We start from the raw sequence: 24,797 nt of genomic DNA on the forward strand, positions 1-24,797 counted from the left end.
CAGGTAAGTTCTTACATAAATTATGTTTTTATACTGGTCTGTGTGTGTCAGTGTGCTCCTTTTATACTGGTCTGTGTGTGTCAGTGTGCTCCTTTTATACTGGTCTGTGTGTGTCAGTGTGCTCCTTTCTTTTACAAGATATGACAAGTCCACGGATTTCATCCTTATGGGATATCGCCTCCTGGTCAGCAGGAGGAGGCAAAGAGCTCCACAGCAGAGCTGCATAAATTGCTCCTCCCTTCCCCCCCCCCCCAACCCAGTCATTCTTTTTGCCTGTGTTAGTGATAGGAGTGAGGTAAAGTGAGGTATTAGTTTGAATTCTTCAATCAAGAGTTTTTTATTTTCAAATGTTGCCGAGGGTGCTATTTTTCTACAGAGAAGCATCTGGAAATAGCCTGTCAGGTTATGGGAACTAGTGGATTTTTAGTTTCACTGCGCCTCCCACACCTGTGCTGCTTCTCTGTGTGCGGTCATAGAATATTGACTAAGACCCTTCTACCATGTGTGGGCTGTCTTTTTATTGTAAATGGGGATCCCAACATGTTAAACTTTTCCCAACTCATCTGGCAGGAACAAATAGACTTAGATGCGCTGGGAGCTGCGTTAGACACAATTGCTGATGCAACAGGCGAGTCACTTGTGTTATGTTAAGTGCGTAGTTCACTACATGTCCTATGCTTGCAGGGGGACCTTTTGAATATGAGGCTGACGCTGGGAGTAGTACCGGAGTCGGAGGGAGATAAAATAACTCTCTATCTGCCTCTGGTATATGGCGGTACTCAGTTGTTTTTCCCGGTGTATGTTGTGTACGCCCACAAAGGGCGGGGCTACTTTTCACGCCTTAAGCCGCGCAGTCAGTTTTACTGAGACGGACAGCTTTCTTTACGGCTCCTAAGTCCGCTTGTGATAGTATAGACAAGCGACCTTAGGCACGCCGATTTAGAGGAAAATTCTTGGTCAGTGGAGTCAGGTAGGAGCCGCAGCAGAGCTGCAGCGAGGTGACCGTTAAATTTGTGTATCTGTGGAAAATTTGGGATAAAAATTATACTCAAAGGGTATTTTGGTATTTTTGTTTAAGTCAAACGCTAAGCTAAAACTGGGACAGTTTGTTTCTTAAAGATACAGTGCATACATTTTTATTAGCTATACGTTTAGCTTCTTATTGTTAAAGACACGATCAAGGTAACTTTTCATTTCTGTTAACATGGATGATCTTGAACACACTACATGTCCTATGTGTTTAGATGCCATTGTGGAACCCCCGGTTACACTTTGTCCCTCAGGTATTGAAAGGGCCTTACAGTGTAAAGAACAAATTTTCTTTAATAAAGATATATCTAATGAATGATCTCAGACTGATGAAATTCAGGGCATGCCGCATCTTTCTCCCCAAGCGTCACAGCCTTTAACGTCCGCACAGGGGACGCCATATTCTTCATCGGCGTCTCCTTCATTTACTCTGCAGGATATGGCTGCAGTTATGTCATCTACTCTTACAGAAGTTTTATCTAAGTTGCCAGTGTAGAGCAATATTCAATGCGCTTCAGACTTGGCCTCAGTTGGCTTTGGCCAAATTCATCCGATTTCATTCGGACAACATCAATCATCAGGGAGGAACAAGGAGTTCCTTAGCGATGACAGAAGTATCCAAGATAATTCGGTGGGCGAAGGCTCACTCTTGTTATCTGTCAGCAGTCTACATCCCAGGAGTGGACAACTGGGAGGCGGATTTTTTGAGTAGACAGACTTTTCATCCGGGGAATGGGAACTCCATCCGGAGGTCTTTGCCACCCTGATTCTCAGGTGGGGCCGACCGGAATTGGATCTGATGGCGTCTCGTCAGAATACCAAGCTCCGAGATACAGATCCAGGTCCAGGGATCCTCAGGCCGAACTGATAGATGCCTTGGCAGTTCAACCTAGCTTATGTGTTTCCACCGTTTGCTCTCCTTCCCCGGGTGATTGCACGGATCAAACAGGAGAGGGCTTCGGTGATTCTAATCGCTCCTGCGTGGCCTTGCAGGACTTGGTATGCCAATCTGGTGGACATGTCCTCTCTGCCGCCGTGGAAGCTTCCATTGAGGCAGGACCTTCTCATTCAGGGACCCTTCCATCATCCGAATCTAATTTCTCTGCAGCTGACTGCTTGGTGATTGAACGCTTGATTTTATCTAAGCGGGAGTTCTCTGATGCGGTCATTAATACCTTGATTCAGGCACGCAAGCCTGTTACTAGAACAATTTACCATAAGATATGGCGTAAATATCTTTATTGGTGCAAAATCAAGGGCTACTCATGGAGTAGGGTTAGGATTCCCAGGATTTTATCTTTTCTCCAAGAAGGATTGGAGAAAGGGTTATCAGCCGGACAGATAGCTCAGCATGGTAAGGCACTGTGGCTGAGCTCTGTAGCAACCCAATGGTTGCAGGTTCGATCCCCGGGATGTCCTCTCAGCCTTTCATCCTTCCAAGGTTGATAAAATGAGCAGCGCCTTGAGACCCTTACGGGTGATTAGCTGCGCTTTACAAGTACCCAATACATACATACATCAGCAAGTTCCTTAAAGGGACAGATTTCTGCTTTGTCTATTTTGTTACACAAGCGTCTGGCAGATGTTCCAGATGTTCAATCTTTTTGTCAGGCCCTGACTAGAATCCAGCCTGTGTTTAGACCAATTGCTCCTCCTTGGAGTTTGAATTTAGTTCTTAATGTTCTTCAAGGGGTTCCGTTTGAACCCATGCATTCCATAGATATTAAGTTATTATCTTGGAAACTTTTATTTTTGGTTGCTATTTCTTCTGCTCGCAGAGTTTCTGAGCTTTCGGCTTTACAATGTGATTCTTCTTATCTTATTTTCCATTCTGATAAGGTGGTGTTACGTACCAAACCTGGTTTTCTTCCTAAGGTTGTTTCTAACAACAATATTAATCAGGAAATTGTTGTTCCTTCCTTGTGTCCTAACCCTTCTTCTAAGAAGGAGAGTCTGTTACATAATCTGGACGTAGTCCGTGCCTTGAAGTTCTACTTGCAGGCGACTAAGGATTTTCGTCAAATATCTTAATTATTTGTTGTTTTTGCTGGAAAACGTAGGGGTCAGAAAGCTACGGCTACCTCTTTCCTTTTGGCTGAAGAGTATCATCCGTGTTGCATATGAGACTGCTGGACAGCAGCCTCCAGAACGTATTACGGCTCATTCTACTAGGGCTGTGGCTTCCTCATGGGCATTTAAAAATGATGCAATTAGTTAGGTAAATTAGCAAGGCTGCAATTTGGTCGTCTCTTCGAACTTTTTCCAAATTTGATACTTTTGCCTCATCTGATGCTGTTTTTGGGAGAAAGGTTCTTCAAGCAGTGGTGCCTTCCGTTTAGGTTCCTGTCTTGTCCCTCCCTTTCATCCGTGTCCTATAGCTTTTGTATTGTATCCCATAAGTAAGGATGAAATCCGTGGACTTGTCATATCTTGTAAAAGAAAAGGAAATTTATGCTTACCTGATAAATGTATTTCTTTTACAATATGACGAGTCCACGGCCCACCCTGTCGTTTTTCTAAAGACAGGTTTTTATTTTTGTTACACTTCAGTCTCCTCTGCTCCTTGGCTTTTCCTTTCTCTTCCTAATTTCGGTCGAATGACTGGGTTGGGAGGGAAGGGAGGAGCTATTTATGCAGCTCTGCTGTGGAGCTCTTTGCCTCCTCCTGCTGACCAGGAGGCGATATCCCATAAGTAAGGATGTAATCCGTGGACTCGTCATATCGTAAAAGAAATACATTTATCAGGTAAGCATAAATTTCCTTTTATACTGGTCTGTGTGTGTCAGTGTGCTCCTTTTATACTGGTCTGTGTGTGTCAGTGTACTCTTTTTATACTGGTCTGTGTGTGTCAGTGTGCTCCTTTTATACTGGTCTGTGTGTGTCAGTGTGCTCCTTTTATACTGGTCTGTGTGTGTCAGTGTGCTCCTTTTATACTGGTCTGTGTGTGTCAGTGTGCTCCTTTTATACTGGTCTGTGTGTGTCAGTGTGCTCCTTTTATACTGGTCTGTGTGTGTCAGTGTGCTCTTTTTATACTGGTCTGTGTGTGTCAGTGTGCTCTTTTTATACTGGTCTGTGTGTGTCAGTGTGTTCCTTTTATACTGGTCTGTGTGTGTCAGTGTGTTCCTTTTATACTGGTCTGTGTGTGTCAGTGTGTTCCTTTTATACTGGTCTGTGTGTGTCAGTGTGTTCCTTTTATACTGGTCAGTGTGTTCCTTTTATACTGGTCTGTGTGTTAGTGTGTTCCTTTTATACTGGTCTGTGTGTGTCAGTGTGCTCTTTTTATACTGGTCTGTGTGTGTCAGTGTGCTCCTTTTATACTGATCTGTGTGTGTCAGTGTACTCCTTTTTATACTGGTCTGTGTGTGTCAGTGTGCTCCTTTTTATACTGGTGTGTGTCAGTGTGTTCCTTTTATACTGGTCTGTGTGTGTCAGTGTGCTCCTTTTATACTGGTCTTTGTGTGTCAGTGTGCTCCTTTTATACTGGTCTTTGTGTGTCAGTGTGTTCCTTTTATACTGGTCTGTGTGTGAGTGTGTTCCTTTTATACTGGTCTGTGTGTCAGTGTGTTCCTTTTATACTGGTCTGTGTGTCAGTGTGTTCCTTTTATACTGGTCTGTGTGTCAGTGTGTTCCTTTTATACTGGTCAGTGTGTTCCTTTTATACTGGTCTGTGTGTTAGTGTGTTCCTTTTATACTGGTCTGTGTGTGTCAGTGTGCTCCTTTTATACTGGTCTGTGTGTGTCAGTGTGCTCCTTTTATACTGGTCTGTGTGTGTCAGTGTGCTCTTTTTATACTGGTCTGTGTGTGTCAGTGTGCTCTTTTTATACTGGTCTGTGTGTGAGTGTGTTCCTTTTATACTGGTCTGTGTGTCAGTGTGTTCCTTTTATACTGGTCTGTGTGTGTCAGTGTACTCCTTTTTATACTGGTCTGTGTGTGTCAGTGTACTCCTTTTTATACTGGTCTGTGTGTGTCAGTGTGCTCCTTTTTATACTGGTGTGTGTCAGTGTGTTCCTTTTATACTGGTCTGTGTGTGTCAGTGTGCTCCTTTTATACTGGTCTTTGTGTGTCAGTGTGCTCTTTTTATACTGGTCTGTGTGTGTCAGTGTGCTCCTTTTATACTGGTCTGTGTGTGTCAGTGTGCTCCTTTTATACTGGTCTGTGTGTGTCAGTGTACTCCTTTTTATACTGGTCTGTGTGTGTCCGTGTACTCCTTTTATACTGGTCTGTGTGTGTCCGTGTACTCCTTTTATACTGGTCTGTGTGTGTCAGTGTGCTCCTTTTATACTGGTCTGTGTGTGTCAGTGTGCTCCTTTTATACTGGTCTGTGTGTGTCAGTGTGCTCCTTTTTATACTGGTCTGTGTGTGTCAGTGAACTCCTTTTATACTGGTCTGTGTGTGTCAGTGTACTACTTTTATACTGATCTGTGTGTGTCAGTGTGCTCCTTTTATACTGGTCTGTGTGTGTCAGTGTGCTCCTTTCTCCAACATTGGTGTGTCCGGTCCACGGCGTCATCCTTACTTGTGGGAATATTCTCTTCCCCAACAGGAAATGGCAAAGAGCACAGCAAAAGCTGCCCATATAGCCCCTCCTCAGGCTCCGCCCCCCAGTCATTCTCTTTGCCGCTCTGAACAAGTAGCATCTCCACGGATGTAAGGCAGCGACTTGGTCTTCTCTGCACACTTTTGCCAAATTTGACAAATTTGATACTTATGCTTCTTCGGAGGCTATTTTTGGGAGAAAGGTTTTGCAAGCCGTGGTGCCTTCTGTTTAGGTAACCTGATTTGCTCCCTCCCTTCATCCGTGTCCTAAAGCTTTGGTATTGGTTCCCACAAGTAAGGATGACGCCGTGGACCGGACACACCAATGTTGGAGAAAACAGAATTTATGCTTATAAATTTCTTTCTCCAACGGTGTGTCCGGTCCACGGCCCGCCCTGGTTTTGTAAAAATGTATTTCTCTATACACTACAGTCACCACGGCACCCTATAGTTTCTCCTTTTTTTCTCCTAACCGTCGGTCGAATGACTGGGGGGGCGGAGCCTGAGGAGGGGCTATATGGGCAGCTTTTGCTGTGCTCTTTGCCATTTCCTGTTGGGGAAGAGAATATTCCCACAAGTAAGGATGACGCCGTGGACCAGACACACCGTTGGAGAAAGAAATTTATCAGGTAAGCATAAATTCTGTTTTTATACTGGTCTGTGTGTGAGTGTGCTCCTTTTATACTGGTCTGTGTGTGTCAGTGTGCTCCTTTTATACTGGTCTGTGTGTGTCAGTGTGCTCCTTTTATACTGGTCTGTGTGTCAGTGTGTTCCTTTTATACTGGTCTGTGTGTGAGTGTGTTCCTTTTATACTGGTCTGTGTGTGTCAGTGTGCTCCTTTTATACTGGTCTGTGTGTGTCAGTGTGCTCCTTTTATACTGGTCTGTGTGTGTCAGTGTGCTCCTTTTATACTGGTCTGTGTGTGTCAGTGTGCTCCTTTTATACTGGTCTGTGTGTCAGTGTGCTCCTTTTATACTGGTCTGTGTGTGAGTGTGTTCCTTTTATACTGGTCTGTGTGTGAGTGTGTTCCTTTTATACTGGTCTGTGTGTGAGTGTGTTCCTTTTTTACTGGTCTGTGTGTGAGTGTGTTCCTTTTATACTGGTCTGTGTGTGTCAGTGTGCTCCTTTTATACTGGTCTGTGTGTCAGTGTGTTCCTTTTATACTGGTCTGTGTGTGAGTGTGTTCCTTTTATACTGGTCTGTGTGTGAGTGTGTTTGCAGTTGGATAGCATGGTCTTTTTAATGTAATTTATCTACATTATGTGAATCGGTATTGATTTCACAACTGTCAATATCACGTAGATATATTTTATTTATGTTACCGGTGTTGGCACAGGCTCTGCCATCTATTTTTTCTTGTCCGTACATGTGCAGATTGTTGTCCAATTTGTGTTATCAGTTGATGTGAATGTGATGAGCTGCGCTGCGGAATCTGTTGGCGCTCTACAAATAACCGATAATGATAATAATACTGTATGTCTATGCTCTTTAATGTACTTGTGTGTCGGCATAATCACTGTCACATTGTGTCTTTATGCACTGCTTGTGCACATGTTTATATTATACTGTCTATGCTCTTTACAACTTCTTCCCTCTCTCTCTGCTTTACTAACCCCTACCCTATCTCATCTCTTTAACCAATCTCTCACCGCTGGCACATTTACGGATACAATCAAGCATGCGTCAATCATACCAATCCTAAAAGCCCTCGCTTGACCCCTCCACGCCTTCTAACTATCGACCGGTCTCCTTACTTCCCTTTGCTTCAAAATTATTGGAACGACTGGTCTACAATCGGCTTACTCAATTTCTCACAACTAACTCCTTACTTCATCCACTACAATCTGGTTTTCGCCCTAAACACTCAACAGAAACCGCTCTTGCTAAAGTAACAAATGACCTGTTATCAGCTAAAGCAAAAGGCCACTACTCCTTACTAATTATTAACCTGTCCACTGCTTTTGACGCAGTCGACCATCCTCTCCTAAAAATCCTTTGGCATCCGAGACACAGCCCTCTCCTGGTTTGCCTCATATCTCTCAAACCGCTCGTTTTCATTTTCCTTTAACAACATATCTTGCGATCCTATGCCTCTCTCAGTTGGAGTACCGCAAGGCTCTGTCTTGGGCCCCTTGCTCTTCTCTCTCTATACATCCTCCCTTGGAAAACTTATAGCCTCCTTTGGATTCCAGTACCACTTATATGCTGATGATACCCAAATCTATCTTTCCTCTCCTGATATCTCTCCCTCTTTACTCAACCAGATTTCTGACTGCCTCTCTGCAATTTTCTCTTGGATGTCTTCACATTACCTCCAACTCAATCTGTCCAAAACTGAGCTGCTTCTTTTTCCCCCTCTTCCAGACATCCGACACCTGACATTTCTCTGATGGTTGGAGACTCTATTCTCAACACCTCACCCCAAGTCCGCTGCCTTGGGGTCACACTACACTCAGAACTCACATTCAACCCACATATACAAACGCTTACCAAATCCTGCCGTTCACACCTACACAACATTTCCAGAATTCGTCCCTTCCTCACTCAAAAAACTACAAAAATACTTATTCATTCCCTCATCCTGTCACGCATTGATTATTGCAATCTACTCCTAAATGGCCTTCCAAAACACCACCTCTCCTCCCTCCAATCTATTATGAATGCTTCTGCTAGACTCATCCACCTAAGTCGCGGATCTACATCAGCTGCTCCGCTCTACCAGTCTCTACACTGGCTCCCCATACACTCCAGAATACAATCTAAAGTATTAACCCTAACTTACAAAGCACTCAACAGTCTAACTCCTAACTATATTTCCCCTCTCATCGTGAAATATCCCCCATCCCGTCCTCTTCGATCAACCTCTGACCTACGTCTCTCCACTCCTGTTATCTCTACATCCCACTCCTGCCTCCAAGACTTCACACGTGCTGTTCCTGTCCTCTGGTACTCTCTACCCCGCTCCATAAGACTGCCTCCTACCTTGTATAGCTTCAGACGCTCCTTAAAAACCCACCTATTCAGAGAGGCGTACCATATCTCCTCCATCCCTCATCCGAACCAAACTAATACATGAACTGCCTGACTCACTACTGCAACTACAACCGATGTGACAAGCTACCCCAACCTTATGTCTCTGCACCCTAAACCTGTAGACTGTGAGCTCTCCAGAGCAGAGCCCTCTTCCTCCAGTACTAGATTTGTTTAGTTTTGTTATGTTTTGTATTTTACCACAAATACTTGTCATTGTATACCCCTGTCATTGTACCCAGCGCTATACAAATAAATAATAATAGTGCACGTGTGGGTCTACATAATCACTGTCACATTGTGTCTTTATGCACTGCTTGTGCACATGTTTATATAATACTTTCTATGCTCTTTAGTGCACGTGTGTGTCTGCATAATCACTGTCACATTGTGTCTTTATGCACTGCTTGTGCACATGTTTATATAATACTGTCTATGCTCTTTAGTGCACGTGTGTGTCTGCATAATCACTGTCACATTGTGTCTTTATGCACTGCTTGTACACATGTTTATATAATACTGTCTATGCTCTTTAGTGCACGTGTGTGTCGGCATAATCACTGTCACATTGTGTCTTTATGCACTGCTTGTGCACGTTTATATTATACTGTCTATGCTCTTTAGTGCACGTGTGTGTCGGCATAATCACTGTCACATTGTGTCTTTATGCACTGCTTGTACACATGTTTATATAATACTGTCTATGCTCTTTAGTGCACGTGTGTGTCGGCATAATCACTGTCACATTGTGTCTATGCACTGCTTGTACACATGTTTATATAATACTGTCTATGCTCTTTAGTGCACGTGTGTGTCTGCATAATCACTGTCACATTGTGTCTTTATGCACTGCTTGTGCACGTTTATATTATACTGTCTATGCTCTTTAGTGCACGTGTGTGTCGGCATAATCACTGTTACTTTTTGTTCCTCTTCTGCAGTTCTGGTGGTCCGAGAGGATGAGTTCAGTAATCGTCTGAATACCAGGGCCAGCTTTCGGGGCTGCACTGCGCTGCATTATGCAGTACTGGCTGATGATTATGGCACAGTAAGGGAGTTACTGCAGGGAGGTAAGTGTAAGACTTAAATATAATCATGGTTGTGTAACTGTACTGTACAATGTATTTTTGTTGTCTTGTGCCACTTTTTTGTCTCGCATAACAGTTAACTAGAGCTCTGAAGTCGCGCTAACCTGATGCACGTTAAATTTAATTGTGCTCAAGCAAACGTGTTTACTTTAAATTTGTAATACTTTGACGCTCAATCGCAAAATATAGCGCACCACTTGTAATCTTAGTGTGTATTTACATCTCCAAATTTTAACTGACTCTCCAGATACATTGCCATATGCCACAATTGAGTGAACCTGACAGTGAGTCTGAGGCCAGTGGCAGTGAAGAGGTTAAGGTTTTGCTCCACTGACTACGCTCACAGACCAGAGAAGTCCTGCAGAGGTCATGTGACAGCACAGGCCAGAGAAGTCATGTGACAGCACAGGCCAGAGAAGTCATGTGACAGCACAGGCCAGAGAAGTCATGTGACAGCACAGGCCAGAGAAGTCCTGCGGAGGTCATGTGACAGCACAGGCCAGAGAAGTCCTGCAGAGGTCATGTGACAGCACAGGCCAGAGAAGTCCTGCAGAGGTCATGTGACAGCACAGGCCAGAGAAGTCATGTGACAGCACAGGCCAGAGACGTCCTGCAGAAGTCATGTGACAGCACAGGCCAGAGAAGTCCTGCAGAGGTCATGTGACGGCACAGGCCAGAGAAGTCCTGCAGAGGTCATGTGACGGCACAGGCCAGAGAAGTCCTGCAGAGGTCATGTGACAGCACAGGCCAGAGAAGTCCTGCAAAGGTCATGTGACAGCACAGGCCAAAGAAGTCCTGCGGAGGTCATGTGACAGCACAGGCCAAAGAAGTCCTGCGGAGGTCATGTGACAGCACAGGCCAGAGAAGTCCTGCGGAGGTCATGTGACGGCACAGGCCAGAGAAGTCCTGCGGAGGTCATGTGACGGCACAGGCCAGAGAAGTCCTGCAGAGGTCATGTGACAGCACAGGCCAGAGAAGTCCTGCAGAGGTCATGTGACAGCACAGGCCAGAGAAGTCCTGCGGAGGTCATGTGACAGCACAGGCCAGAGAAGTCCTGCGGAGGTCATGTGACGGCACAGGCCAGAGAAGTCCTGCAGAGGTCATGTGACAGCACAGGCCAAAGAAGTCCTGCGGAGGTCATGTGACAGCACAGGCCAAAGAAGTCCTGCGGAGGTCATGTGACAGCACAGGCCAGAGAAGTCATGTGACAGCACAGGCCAGAGAAGTCCTGCGGAGGTCATGTGACAGCACAGGCCAGAGAAGTCCTGCGGAGGTCATGTGACAGCACAGGCCAGAGAAGTCATGTGACAGCACAGGCCAGAGAAGTCCTGCGGAGGTCATGTGACAGCACAGGCCAGAGAAGTCCTGCAGAGGTCATGTGACAGCACAGGCCAGAGAAGTCCTGCAGAGGTCATGTGACAGCACAGGCCAGAGAAGTCATGTGACAGCACAGGCCAGAGACGTCCTGCAGAGGTCATGTGACAGCACAGGCCAGAGAAGTCCTGCAGAGGTCATGTGACGGCACAGGCCAGAGAAGTCCTGCAGAGGTCATGTGACGGCACAGGCCAGAGAAGTCCTGCAGAGGTCATGTGACAGCACAGGCCAGAGAAGTCCTGCAAAGGTCATGTGACAGCACAGGCCAAAGAAGTCCTGCGGAGGTCATGTGACAGCACAGGCCAAAGAAGTCCTGCGGAGGTCATGTGACAGCACAGGCCAGAGAAGTCCTGCGGAGGTCATGTGACAGCACAGGCCAGAGAAGTCCTGCGGAGGTCATGTGACGGCACAGGCCAGAGAAGTCCTGCAGAGGTCATGTGACAGCACAGGCCAGAGAAGTCCTGCAGAGGTCATGTGACAGCACAGGCCAGAGAAGTCCTGCGGAGGTCATGTGGCAGCACAGGCCAGAGAAGTCCTGCGGAGGTCATGTGACGGCACAGGCCAGAGAAGTCCTGCAGAGGTCATGTGACAGCACAGGCCAAAGAAGTCCTGCGGAGGTCATGTGACAGCACAGGCCAAAGAAGTCCTGCGGAGGTCATGTGACAGCACAGGCCAGAGAAGTCATGTGACAGCACAGGCCAGAGAAGTCCTGCGGAGGTCATGTGACAGCACAGGCCAGAGAAGTCCTGCGGAGGTCATGTGACAGCACAGGCCAGAGAAGTCCTGCGGAGGTCATGTGACAGCACAGGCCAGAGAAGTCCTGCGGAGGTCATGTGAGGAGGTATTTTTTGTCTCGCATAACAGTTAACTAGAGCTCTGAAGTCGCGCTAACCTGATGCACGTTAAATTTAATTGTGCTCAAGCAAACGCATTTACTTTAAATTTGTAATACTTTGACGCTCAATCACAAAATTTAGCGCACCACTTGTAATCTTAGTGTGTATTTACATCTCCAAATTCAAACTGACTCTCCAGATACATTGCCATATGCCACAATTGAGTGAACCTGACAGTGAGTCTGAGGCCAGTGGCAGTGAAGAGGTTAAGGTTTTGCTCCACTGACTACGCTCACAGACCAGAGAAGTCCTGCAGAGGTCATGTGACAGCACAGGCCAGAGAAGTCATGTGACAGCACAGGCCAGAGAAGTCATGTGACAGCACAGGCCAGAGAAGTCATGTGACAGCACAGGCCAGAGAAGTCATGTGACAGCACAGGCCAGAGAAGTCATGTGACAGCACAGGCCAGAGAAGTCATGTGACAGCACAGGCCAGAGAAGTCCTGCAGAGGTCATGTGACAGCACAGGCCAGAGAAGTCATGTGACAGCACAGGCCAGAGAAGTCATGTGACAGCACAGGCCAGAGAAGTCCTGCGGAGGTCATGTGACAGCACAGGCCAGAGAAGTCATGTGACAGCACAGGCCAGAGAAGTCCTGCGGAGGTCATGCGACAGCACAGGCCAGAGAAGTCCTGCGGAGGTCATGCGACAGCACAGGCCAGAGAAGTCCTGCGGAGGTCATGTGACAGCACAGGCCAGAGAAGTCCTGCGGAGGTCATGTGACAGCACAGGCCAGAGAAGTCCTGCGGAGGTCATGTGACAGCACAGGCCAGAGAAGTCCTGCGGAGGTCATGTGACAGCACAGGCCAGAGAAGTCCTGCGGAGGTCATGCGACAGCACAGGCCAGAGAAGTCCTGCGGAGGTCATGTGACAGCACAGGCCAGAGAAGTCATGTGACAGCACAGGTCAGAGAAGTCCTGCAGAGGTCATGTGACAGCACAGGCCAGAGAAGTCCTGCAGAAGTCATGTGACAGCACAGGCCAGAGAAGTCATGTGACAGCACAGGCCAGAGAAGTCATGTGACAGCACAGGTCAGAGAAGTCCTGCGGAGGTCATGTGACAGCACAGGCCAGAGAAGTCCTGCGGAGGTCATGTGACAGCACAGGCCAGAAAAGTCATGTGACGGCACAGGTCAGAGAAGTCCTGCAGAGGTCATGTGACAGCACAGGCCAGAGAAGTCCTGCAGAAGTCATGTGACAACACAGGCCAAACTCTGGGCTTTCTGAAAAGGTTGCTTGTTTAAGCACAGTTAATGGCTTGTGCCCCTGAGCAAGATGGAAGTGCCCTGGGGTAAGGTATACAGAGCGGCAGGTGGAGAGAAAGCACTTAGCCACAAAACACCTTCTCTATTATTGTACAAACACTAAATGCTGCAGTCAGTGAAAGGTAATATTGTGACATAAATGTCCTCCTAACAAAGAAGGTTTTTATTCCCAATAAATCTGATAAGGAGCAGTGGTAAAAACATCAAGAAAATATTACTAGTTCTCCTCATGGGCATGAAAGTCAAAATTAAACTTTCATGAGTCAGGCAGGTCATAAAATAAAAACTTGGTATCCTTTGTTAAAAAAAAATAGCTGCTTTCCATCCGTGTCTAGAAGCTTTCACTTTTTACATGCAATTATTGCTGCAAACACTGCTGCCATATAGTAGTCATATTGTGCACACTCCTCAGCCTATCTAGGTTTGAACAAATTTAAATTTGATAAATACATTTGGGAATTTTTTTTTATCTAATTGCATGCTTTATCTAAATGATACGTTTCTAATTGTGACTGGTTCCTATTTAAACTGCTTTCAATATGCCCTTTTTGTCAAGCAATATAATATTATTTGTGTTATGGCTGCTTTTTGTTATGCATGATTGAATTGTTCAGAGTTCAATGTCCCTTTAATCATGGTCCCCAAATACTGCATAAAGTTACCTGTTAAACTCATAAACTCTGTTACCCTCGGGAGAGTAAATGTGCAAGCTGTTTGTTTACATAGATTTTGTAGACTTTGGAGATTTGTTTTTTGGAGGTGATGGATGGTTCAGTCACAAAGTGTTTTCATCTTCTAGTCAGATCTTGCTAGACGTGTGTCTACAAACTGACTTCATTCAATCAGTGAGTTTGTTAATATTTTATGAGTAGTATAATCTGTACATGCAGCGACTGAAAGGAAATCGCCAAGTAACACGGTTACATGTGTCTCTTGTGTAATACAAAGTGTTGCTGGCGATTCAGCTTGACCGTAAACCCATAAGGTAAAGTAATGTTCTTTCAATGTGTAGCAGGATCAGGTAATTTAATGAACACAGCAATTTGTATGGATAATTCTGCACACGTTTTGAACGCCCTACTGTCCTCTGTCTTCATTTAAAGGGACATAAAACACCATGGGCCAGATTACAAATGTAAACTTTTAATGTGCGTTGAATTGTATATGTACAGTATTACAAGTTGAAAGTAAATTATTTGCACACAAGCAAAAGCCAACGCATGCTAACTTTAGGACTATGGATATCGCAACCGCGTTATCTTAATCTCCCCATTGACTTTAATGAAGCGTGGTGAAGAAAAAACCTAACACTTATCGGTCATTCAATTACCCGAAACCGTGATAGACCTTCATCACCAAAATGTGAAGGTAATTTATGAATAATTGTATTCCAATGTTCTTCACATAGTAGAAATTGTTCTTTTCTCCAACATAGGTGTGTCCGGTCCACGGCGTCATCCTTACTTGTGGGATATTCTCTTCCCCAACAGGAAATGGCAAAGAGCCCAGCAAAGCTGGTCACATGATCCCTCCTAGGCTCCGCCTACCCCAGTCATTCTCTTTGCCGTTGTACAGGCAACATCTCCACGGAGATGGCTTAGAGTTTTTTAGTGTTTAACTGTAGTTTTTATTATTCAATCAAGAGTTTGTTATTTTGAAATAGTGCTGGTATGTACTATTTACTCAGAAACAGAAAAGAGATGAAGATTTCTGTTTGTATGAGGAAAATGATTTTAGCAACCGTCACTAAAATCCATGGCTGTTCCACACAGGACTGTTGAGAGCAATTAACTTCAGTTGGGGGAACAGTGTGCAGTCTCTTGCTGCTTGAGGTATGACACATTCTAACAAGACGATGTAATGCTGGAAGCTGTCATTTTCCCTATGGGATCCGGTAAGCCATGTTTATTACGATCGTAAATAAGGGCTTCACAAGGGCTTATTAAAACTGTAGACTTTTTCTGGGCTAAATCGATTCATTATTAACACATATTTAGCCTTGAGGAATCATTTTATCTGGGTATTTTGATATAATAATATCGGCAGGCACTGTTTTAGACACCTTATTCTTTAGGGGCTTTCCCAAAGCATAAGCAGAGCCTCATTTTCGCGCCGGTGTGGCGCACTTGTTTTTGAGAGGCATGGCATGCAGTCGCATGTGAGAGGAGCTCTGATACTTAGAAAAGACTTTCTGAAGGCGTCATTTGGTATCGTATTCCCCTTTGGGCTTGGTTGGGTCTCAGCAAAGCAGATACCAGGGACTGTAAAGGGGTTAAAGTTCAAAACGGCTCCGGTTCCGTTATTTTAAGGGTTAAAGCTTCCAAATTTGGTGTGCAATACTTTTAAGGCTTTAAGACACTGTGGTGAAAATTTGGTGAATTTTGAACAATTCCTTCATGTTTTTTCGCAATTGCAGTAATAAAGTGTGTTCAGTTTAAAATTTAAAGTGACAGTAACGGTTTTATTTTAAAACGTTTTTTGTACTTTGTTATCAAGTTTATGCCTGTTTAACATGTCTGAACTTCCAGATAGACTGTGTTCTGAATGTGGGGAAGCCAGAATTCCTATTCATTTAAATAAATGTGATTTATGTGATAATGACAATGATGCCCAAGATGATTCCTCAAGTGAGGGGAGTAAGCATGGTACTGCATCATTCCCTCCTTCGTCTACACGAGTCTTGCCCACTCAGGAGGCCCCTAGTACATCTAGCGCGCCAATACTCCTTACTATGCAACAATTAACGGCTGTAATGGATAATTCTGTCAAAAACATTTTAGCCAAAATGAACACTTATCAGCGTAAGCGCGGCTGCTCTGTTTTAGATACTGAAGAGCATGACGACGCTGATAATAATATTTCTGAAGGGCCCCTAACCCAGTTTGATGGGGCCAGGGAGGTTTTGTCTGAGGGAGAAATTACTGATTCAGGGAACATTTCTCAACAGGCTGAACCTGATGTGATTGCATTTAAATTTAAGTTGGAACATCTCCGCATTCTGCTTAAGGAGGTATTATCCACTCTGGATGATTGTGACAAGTTGGTCATCCCAGAGAAACTTTGTAAAATGGACAAGTTCCTAGAGGTGCCGGGGCTCCCAGAAGCTTTTCCTATACCCAAGCGGGTGGCGGACATTGTTAATAAAGAATGGGAAAGGCCCGGTATTCCTTTCGTCCCTCCCCCCATATTTAAAAAATTGTTTCCTATGGTCGACCCCAGAAAGGACTTATGGCAGACAGTCCCCAAGGTCGAGGGAGCGGTTTCCACTTTAAACAAACGCACCACTATACCCATAGAGGATAGTTGTGCTTTCAAAGATCCTATGGATAAAAAATTAGCAGGTTTGCTTAAAAAGATGTTTGTTCAGCAAGGTTACCTTCTACAACCAATTTCATGCATTGTCCCTGTCGCTACAGCCGCATGTTTCTGGTTCGATGATCTGATAAGAGCGGTCGATAGTGATTCTCCTCCTTTGGAGGAGATTATGGACAGAATCAATGCTCTCAAATTGGCTAATTCTTTCACCCTAGACGCCACTTTGCAATTGGCTAGGTTAGCGGCTAAGAATTCTGGGTTTGCTATTGTGGCGCGCAGAGCGCTTTGGTTGAAATCTTGGTCGGCTGATGCGTCTTCCAAGAACAAGCTACTTAACATTCCTTTCAAGGGGAAAACGCTGTTTGGCCCTGACTTGAAAGAGATTATCTCTGATATCACTGGGGGTAAGGGCCACGCCCTTCCTCAAGATCGGCCTTTCAAGGCAAAAAATAAACCTAATTTTCGTCCCTTTCGTAGAGACGGACCAGCCCAAGGTGCTACGTCCTCTAAGCAAGAGGGTAATACTTCTCAAGCCAAGCCAGCTTGGAGACCAATGCAAGGCTGGAACAAGGGAAAGCAGGCCAAGAAACCTGCCACTGCTACCAAGACAGCATGAAATGTTGGCCCCCGATCCGGGACCGGATCTGGTGGGGGGCAGACTCTCTCTCTTCGCTCAGGCTTGGGCAAGAGATGTTCTGGATCCTTGGGCGCTAGAAATAGTCTCCCAAGGTTATCTTCTGGAATTCAAGGGACTTCCCCCAAGGGGGAGGTTCCACAGGTCTCAGTTGTCTTCAGACCACATAAAAAGACAGGCATTCTTACATTGTGTAGAAGACCTGTTAAAAATGGGAGTGATTCATCCTGTTCCATTAAGAGAACAAGGGATGGGGTTCTACTCCAATCTGTTCATAGTTCCCAAAAAAGAGGGAACGTTCAGACCAATCTTAGATCTCAAGATCTTAAACAAGTTTCTCAAGGTTCCATCGTTCAAGATGGAAACCATTCGAACTATTCTTCCTTCCATCCAGGAAGGTCAATTCATGACCACGGTGGATTTAAAGGATGCGTATCTACATATTCCTATCCACAAGGAACATCATCGGTTCCTAAGGTTCGCATTCCTGGACAAACATTACCAGTTCGTGGCGCTTCCTTTCGGATTAGCCACTGCTCCAAGGATTTTCACAAAGGTACTAGGGTCCCTTCTAGCTGTGCTAAGACCAAGGGGCATTGCTGTAGTACCTTACTTGGACGACATTCTGATTCAAGCGTCGTCCCTTCCTCAAGCAAAGGCTCACACGGACATTGTCCTGGCCTTTCTCAGATCTCACGGATGGAAAGTGAACGTGGAAAAGAGTTCTCTATCCCCGTCAACAAGGGTTCCCTTCTTGGGAACAATAATAGACTCCTTAGAAATGAGGATTTTTCTGACAGAGGCCAGAAAAACAAAGCTTCTAGACTCTTGTCGGATACTTCATTCCGTTCCTCTTCCTTCCATAGCTCAGTGCATGGAAGTGATAGGGTTGATGGTAGCGGCAATGGACATAGTTCCTTTTGCGCGCATTCATCTAAGACCATTACAACTGTGCATGCTCAGTCAGTGGAATGGGGACTATACAGACTTGTCTCCGAAGATACAAGTAAATCAGAGGACCAGAGACTCACTCCGTTGGTGGCTGTCCCTGGACAACCTGTCACAAGGGATGACATTCCGCAGACCAGAGTGGGTCATTGTCACGACCGACGCCAGTCTGATGGGCTGGGGCGCGGTCTGGGGATCCCTGAAAGCTCAGGGTCTTTGGTCTCGGGAAGAATCTCTTCTACCGATAAATATTCTGGAACTGAGAGCGATATTCAATGCTCTCAAGGCTTGGCCTCAGCTAGCGAGGGCCAAGTTCATACGGTTTCAATCAGACAACATGACAACTGTTGCGTACATCAACCATCAGGGGGGAACAAGGAGTTCCCTAGCGATGGAAGAAGTGACCAAAATCATTCTATGGGCGGAGTCTCACTCCTGCCACCTGTCTGCTATCCACATCCCAGGAGTGGAAAATTGGGAAGCGGATTTTCTGAGTCGTCAGACATTGCATCCGGGGGAGTGGGAACTCCATCCGGAAATCTTTGCCCAAGTCACTCAGCTGTGGGGCATTCCAGACATGGATCTGATGGCCTCTCGTCAGAACTTCAAAGTTCCTTGCTACGGGTCCAGATCCAGGGATCCCAAGGCGGCTCTAGTGGATGCACTAGTAGCACCTTGGACCTTCAAACTAGCTTATGTGTTCCCGCCGTTTCCTCTCATCCCCAGGCTGGTAGCCAGGATCAATCAGGAGAGGGCGTCGGTGATCTTGATAGCTCCTGCGTGGCCACGCAGGACTTGGTATGCAGATCTGGTGAATATGTCATCGGCTCCACCTTGGAAGCTACCTTTGAGACGAGACCTTCTTGTTCAGGGTCCGTTCGAACATCCGAATCTGGTTTCACTCCAGCTGACTGCTTGGAGATTGAACGCTTGATTTTATCGAAGCGAGGGTTCTCAGATTCTGTTATTGATACTCTTGTTCAGGCCAGAAAGCCTGTAACTAGAAAGATTTACCACAAAATTTGGAAAAAATATATCTGTTGGTGTGAATCTAAAGGATTCTCTTGGGACAAGGTTAAGATTCCTAGGATTCTATCCTTCCTTCAAGAAGGATTGGAAAAAGGATTATCTGCAAGTTCCCTGAAGGGACAGATTTCTGCCTTGTCGGTGTTACTTCACAAAAAACTGGCTGCTGTGCCAGATGTTCAAGCCTTTGTTCAGGCTCTGGTTAGAATTAAGCCTGTTTACAAACCTTTGACTCCTCCTTGGAGTCTCAATTTAGTTCTTTCAGTTCTTCAGGGGGTTCCGTTTGAACCCTTGCATTCCGTTGATATTAAGTTATTATCTTGGAAAGTTTTGTTTTTAGTTGCAATTTCTTCTGCTAGAAGAGTTTCAGAATTATCTGCTCTGCAGTGTTCTCCTCCTTATCTGGTGTTCCATGCAGATAAGGTGGTTTTACGTACTAAACCTGGTTTTCTTCCAAAAGTTGTTTCTAACAAAAACATTAACCAGGAGATTATCGTACCTTCTCTGTGTCCGAAACCAGTTTCAAAGAAGGAACGTTTGTTGCACAATTTGGATGTTGTTCGCGCTCTAAAATTCTATTTAGATGCTACAAAGGATTTTAGACAAACATCTTCCTTGTTTGTTGTTTATTCTGGTAAAAGGAGAGGTCAAAAAGCAACTTCTACCTCTCTCTCTTTTTGGATTAAAAGCATCATCAGATTGGCTTACGAGACTGCCGGACGGCAGCCTCCCGAAAGAATCACAGCTCATTCCACTAGGGCTGTGGCTTCCACATGGGCCTTCAAGAACGAGGCTTCTGTTGATCAGATATGTAGGGCAGCGACTTGGTCTTCACTGCACACTTTTACCAAATTTTACAAGTTTGATACTTTTGCTTCTTCTGAGGCTATTTTTGGGAGAAAGGTTTTGCAAGCCGTGGTGCCTTCCATTTAGGTGACCTGATTTGCTCCCTCCCTTCATCCGTGTCCTAAAGCTTTGGTATTGGTTCCCACAAGTAAGGATGACGCCGTGGACCGGACACACCTATGTTGGAGAAAACAGAATTTATGTTTACCTGATAAATTACTTTCTCCAACGGTGTGTCCGGTCCACGGCCCGCCCTGGTTTTTTTAATCAGGTCTGATAATTTATTTTCTTTAACTACAGTCACCACGGTACCATATGGTTTCTCCTATGCAAATATTCCTCCTTAACGTCGGTCGAATGACTGGGGTAGGCGGAGCCTAGGAGGGATCATGTGACCAGCTTTGCTGGGCTCTTTGCCATTTCCTGTTGGGGAAGAGAATATCCCACAAGTAAGGATGACGCCGTGGACCGGACACACCGTTGGAGAAAGTAATTTATCAGGTAAACATAAATTCTGTTTTTATTTTTAATTATATATTTCTATATATATGATTTTAGCTTTTTTTGTAAAATGTATAGCTATACCTATATAAATATATACGTGTGTGTATATGTGTATTTATAAATATATATATATTTAAAAACCCAAGAGCATTGTCTGCTATGTGAAGAACATTGAAATGTTAAATATTTACAGTAAATTTTTTTTATAAAATATTAAAACTGATAAATAATAATTTTCTTGTTGTTAGGTATTTGAGTAGAAAGGGCTCCAAAGTGCATATATATGTATATACTTGTGTATGTATGTATATGTATATGTGTTTATATATATATATATATATATATATATATATATATATATATATATATATATATATATATATATATATATATACAGTATGTGTGTGTGTAAACTAATTTAGTTTGTTCTCGAGTGAACGCATTTATTTTCATCTAGTAACACGCACAAGTTATTGTGGGCGCAATATTGGCTAACATGACCCGTGCTAACAATAGCGCACCCCTTGTAATCTGGCCCCATATAAGACTTTGCTGTGGTCTTGCAGTAAATTAATGTAACATCTGAGAGTAAAATCATTGTGAATAAATGAATACTTTGCTACAATTGTTTTTAATGGCCAGACTCCTCCCACTACATCTTATGTGCTACTAAACTAGGCATTTTGCTAGCCTATTATATGATCGCATGTAGCAAGGATACGTTTGTGAAGTCTGCAGTCTGTACCCACACTTCCCAGAGTAAAATTACAGGAAAGGGAGATAAAATTAAAGTACGTTGCAAAGTGTTTTTGTTTTTTACAAATAAATATTTAAGGGACAGTAAAGCCAGTTACATTTTTTGATTCAGATAGACAAGTAGTAAGAAGTGAATACAGCGCCAACAAGAGGCCAAGGGATAAATATACTCACAGAGAGATAAAAGAAGATTATTTAATGAACCATGTTAAAAAGCATCAGTAATAAAAGACTATATATAAAAAATGTAAAAAGCACATATAAATAAAATTACAAATACAGGAATATCTTACAGAAGCGGCTCAAAGGGCCAAAGCTGATAATTACAATAAAAACAGAGGTAATAACAGGTGATCAGTGTGAGTGGTACACCAGAATAAGAGTGTATACTAATAAAACAGAATTAGCCTAAGTACAACTGTAGCAAGTGCATCAAGCAAAAAACTAATAAACAATAATACAAACAATAGTGTTCAAAATTAGTGTTACAAAAATAGTGTTCCAAAAAATAGAAAAATGCACTGCAGTGCAAAAAAAGGGGGGTAGCAAAATAATTGTATAGATACAATCAAATAGTGAGTGAGTGCAAATGGATATAAAAATGCTAGCTACTTAATCCAGTGAGGTTAAGATATAATTAAATAAAATACACAATATGCAATAACATAAAAAATAAAATACACAATATGCAATAACATAAAAAATAAAATATAAAATATAATCCAAAAAAGTGTTCAAAAAGTTGATCAACAAATGTTAGTGAAGAACAAAAATAAGTCAATCAAAACTAAAAAATGGAAAAAATGGGTGATGAAAAGCAAGGTGAAAGTGAGGAAATTGATTCCTTCCAATGTTAGTTACTTTAACAGATCCAAATTCCTGAGTGTGGTTGCTGAAGTAGCTGATTGGATCCTAGCACCTGTCAGCTGCTCCTATAGTATCCTAAAAAGTGTCCCTGTAAAAAAAGAAATTCACAACATAGTGTATCCAATATGAGAATGAAGTAAAGATTAAAGTAATGCTTACCAATATGTCAACGCGTTTCTGCCCTCAAAAAAGGGCCTTTCTCAAGACTAGTTTTTTGCTTGATGCACTTGCTACAGTTGTACTTAGGCTAATTCTGTTTTATTAGTATACACTCTTATTCTAGTGTACCACTCACACTGATCACCTGTTATTACCTCTGTTTTTATTGTAATTATCAGCTTTGGCCCTTTGAGCCGCTTCTGTAAGATATTCCTGTATTTGTAATTTTATTTATATGTGCTTTTTACATTTTTTATATATAGTCTTTTATTACTGATGCTTTTTAACATGGTTCATTAAATAATCTTCTTTTATCTCTCTGAGTATATTTATCCCTTGGCCTCTTGTTGGCGCTGTATTCACTTCTTACTACTTGTGCATATTTTTTGGAGGTTGGTTAGGATCTCTGTTTGGATACAGCTTGGGGATTACCTTAGCGCTTGTACACACACCCTTTTTCACTATTGATTCAGATAGACCACTGGTTTTCAACCCTGTCTTCAGGCCTCACTAACAGGCCAGATTTTGAGGATATCTAGACTAAGGCACAGGTGAAATAATCAGATGATTAGTAACCATGGTTATTTTACCTGCTCTCACCCAAGGTAACCCTGAAAATCTAGACTGTTGGGGAGGCCGGAGGACAGATTTTAAAACCAGTGAGAGAGAGCATGCAATGTTTAACAAATTACTTCTTTTATCTAATTTGCTTCAATCTCTTGGTATTCTTTGTTGAAGAGTAGGCTCAGAAACAGCAATGCAATACTGGTAGCTAGCTGAGCACATCAGGTAACACAATGACACAAGGCATATGTGTGCAGACACCAATCACCAGCTAGTGCCCAGTATTGCATTACTGCTCCTGAGCCTACCTATGTATGTTCTTCAACAAAGGATTCCAAGAGTACAAAGCCAATTTGATAATAGAAGGAAATTGGAAAGTGGTTCAAATTGTACATTCTATCTGAATTTGACTTTATTGTCCATTTTAAATCACAGTCTAAATATGATTCATGTACCTATTTGGTCCGTTAAATGAGAGAGAAATTATTGGTTGACCATTCTAGAGTAGACGTTTCATTAGTATGGAGGATTTTACCAGAGTTGGTTTCACAAAGAATCTGTCTGTTTTCTTTTTAAACTTACAGCAAACCAGATTATTATTATCGGTTATTTGTAGAGCGCCAACAGAATCCGCAGCGCCAACCAGATCTTTATAAACAAGACAAAACAGAACGCATGGGGTTTTGATGGGGAATGTGATTTTATAGGCTCAATAAAAAACAATCTGTTATGTCTAGAGACCCCTAATAAAGTCCCTCTCTTAAAAAATATATACAGTATAGTAGGTGATCTGCTTTTATTTTTGTACTGTACCACGTGCCTCTGATGTCAAAAGGACACCTGGTTCCCTTTACATTTTACATTTGTTACCCTTGATGACTATTTAGTAAAGTTATCACAATAACAGTGTTCATCTGGCCAATTTCAATATTATTTACTACATTTTAATTTTTTTTCCACCTCACATGCTATATAAATATAATAGTGGTATATTCTGAATTGGGTAGGCCTGCTAAAAAATAATAATAAATAAATTAAAAATAATATATTTATATACAGTGTATGTGTGTGTGTATGTGTATATATATATATATATATATATATATATATATATATAGATATATAGATAGATAGATATATAGATATAGTATTTAATAAAAATGTGTGTTGGTCACTCACTGAAATTTAACTTACTATAGCGTTTAAATGTAAGTAGCAAAAAAAAGCTAAAAATTGGCTTAGCACAGGAGTGGGCAAAAAGGTTTTGCAGTGAAAGGGTTAAAGTACTTTTATTTGAGTTATATCATAGCGGGCACACCAGTGAGCTGTGTTGTTATAAGTGAGAGGGCTTCCTAAAGTTAGTATTGCCCAGTGGAAATAGCACTTGCACTTAAAGGATTACTTTCTGTTATAATTTTTAAGCTAAACAACTAACATATTAAAGTTAATAAACATTAATTAAAACCTACTGACCTATATTTTCTCCAAAACGAAGTTTCATAACGTTCTAAAAGTTATATCTTTTATTCGCCGATGATGTCACGTTATCCTGCCCACTATTTTCAGCACTGCATGTTCAAAATACTTAAACCAATAACTTTGTGTTTAAAGCGCCATTTTGAAACCTAGGTATTGTGAACGGATTGGTACAGAGCAAAGGATACCCACGGAGTGGGTTTGGAAAACAATTAAATTTGCAGACAAGATTTCTTATATACGGTAGAGATATGTTAATGAAATGCTATTGATTAAAAGCGTATTTGGGGTAGTTAGTAACAGGCATAGAAAATATTTACTTACAGTGGCCCTTTAAAGGGACAGTCAAGTCCAAAAAAAACTTTCATGATTCAAACAGGGCATGTAATTTTAAACAACTTTACAATTTACTTTCATCACCAATTTTGTTTTGTTCTCTTGGTATTCTTAGTTGAAAGCTAAACCTAGGAGGTTCATATGCTAAT

General features: G+C 43.0%; 1 protein-coding gene across 3 annotated transcripts in view; it reads left to right on the forward strand.

Annotated features, from left to right (window-relative positions):
- Positions 1-24,797, forward strand: part of CLPB (caseinolytic mitochondrial matrix peptidase chaperone subunit B) — a 540,105-nt gene that overhangs the window by 107,055 nt on the left and 408,253 nt on the right. For all 3 annotated transcript variants that reach the window (XM_053708781.1, XM_053708783.1, XM_053708784.1), the window contains one exon: positions 9,537-9,665. In XM_053708781.1, coding sequence (XP_053564756.1) covers positions 9,537-9,665 — 129 coding nt within the window. The remainder of the gene's footprint in view (positions 1-9,536; positions 9,666-24,797) is intronic.

The sequence above is a fragment of the Bombina bombina genome, chromosome 3 (genome assembly GCF_027579735.1).
Source record: "Bombina bombina isolate aBomBom1 chromosome 3, aBomBom1.pri, whole genome shotgun sequence".
Classification (NCBI taxonomy): domain Eukaryota; kingdom Metazoa; phylum Chordata; class Amphibia; order Anura; family Bombinatoridae; genus Bombina; species Bombina bombina.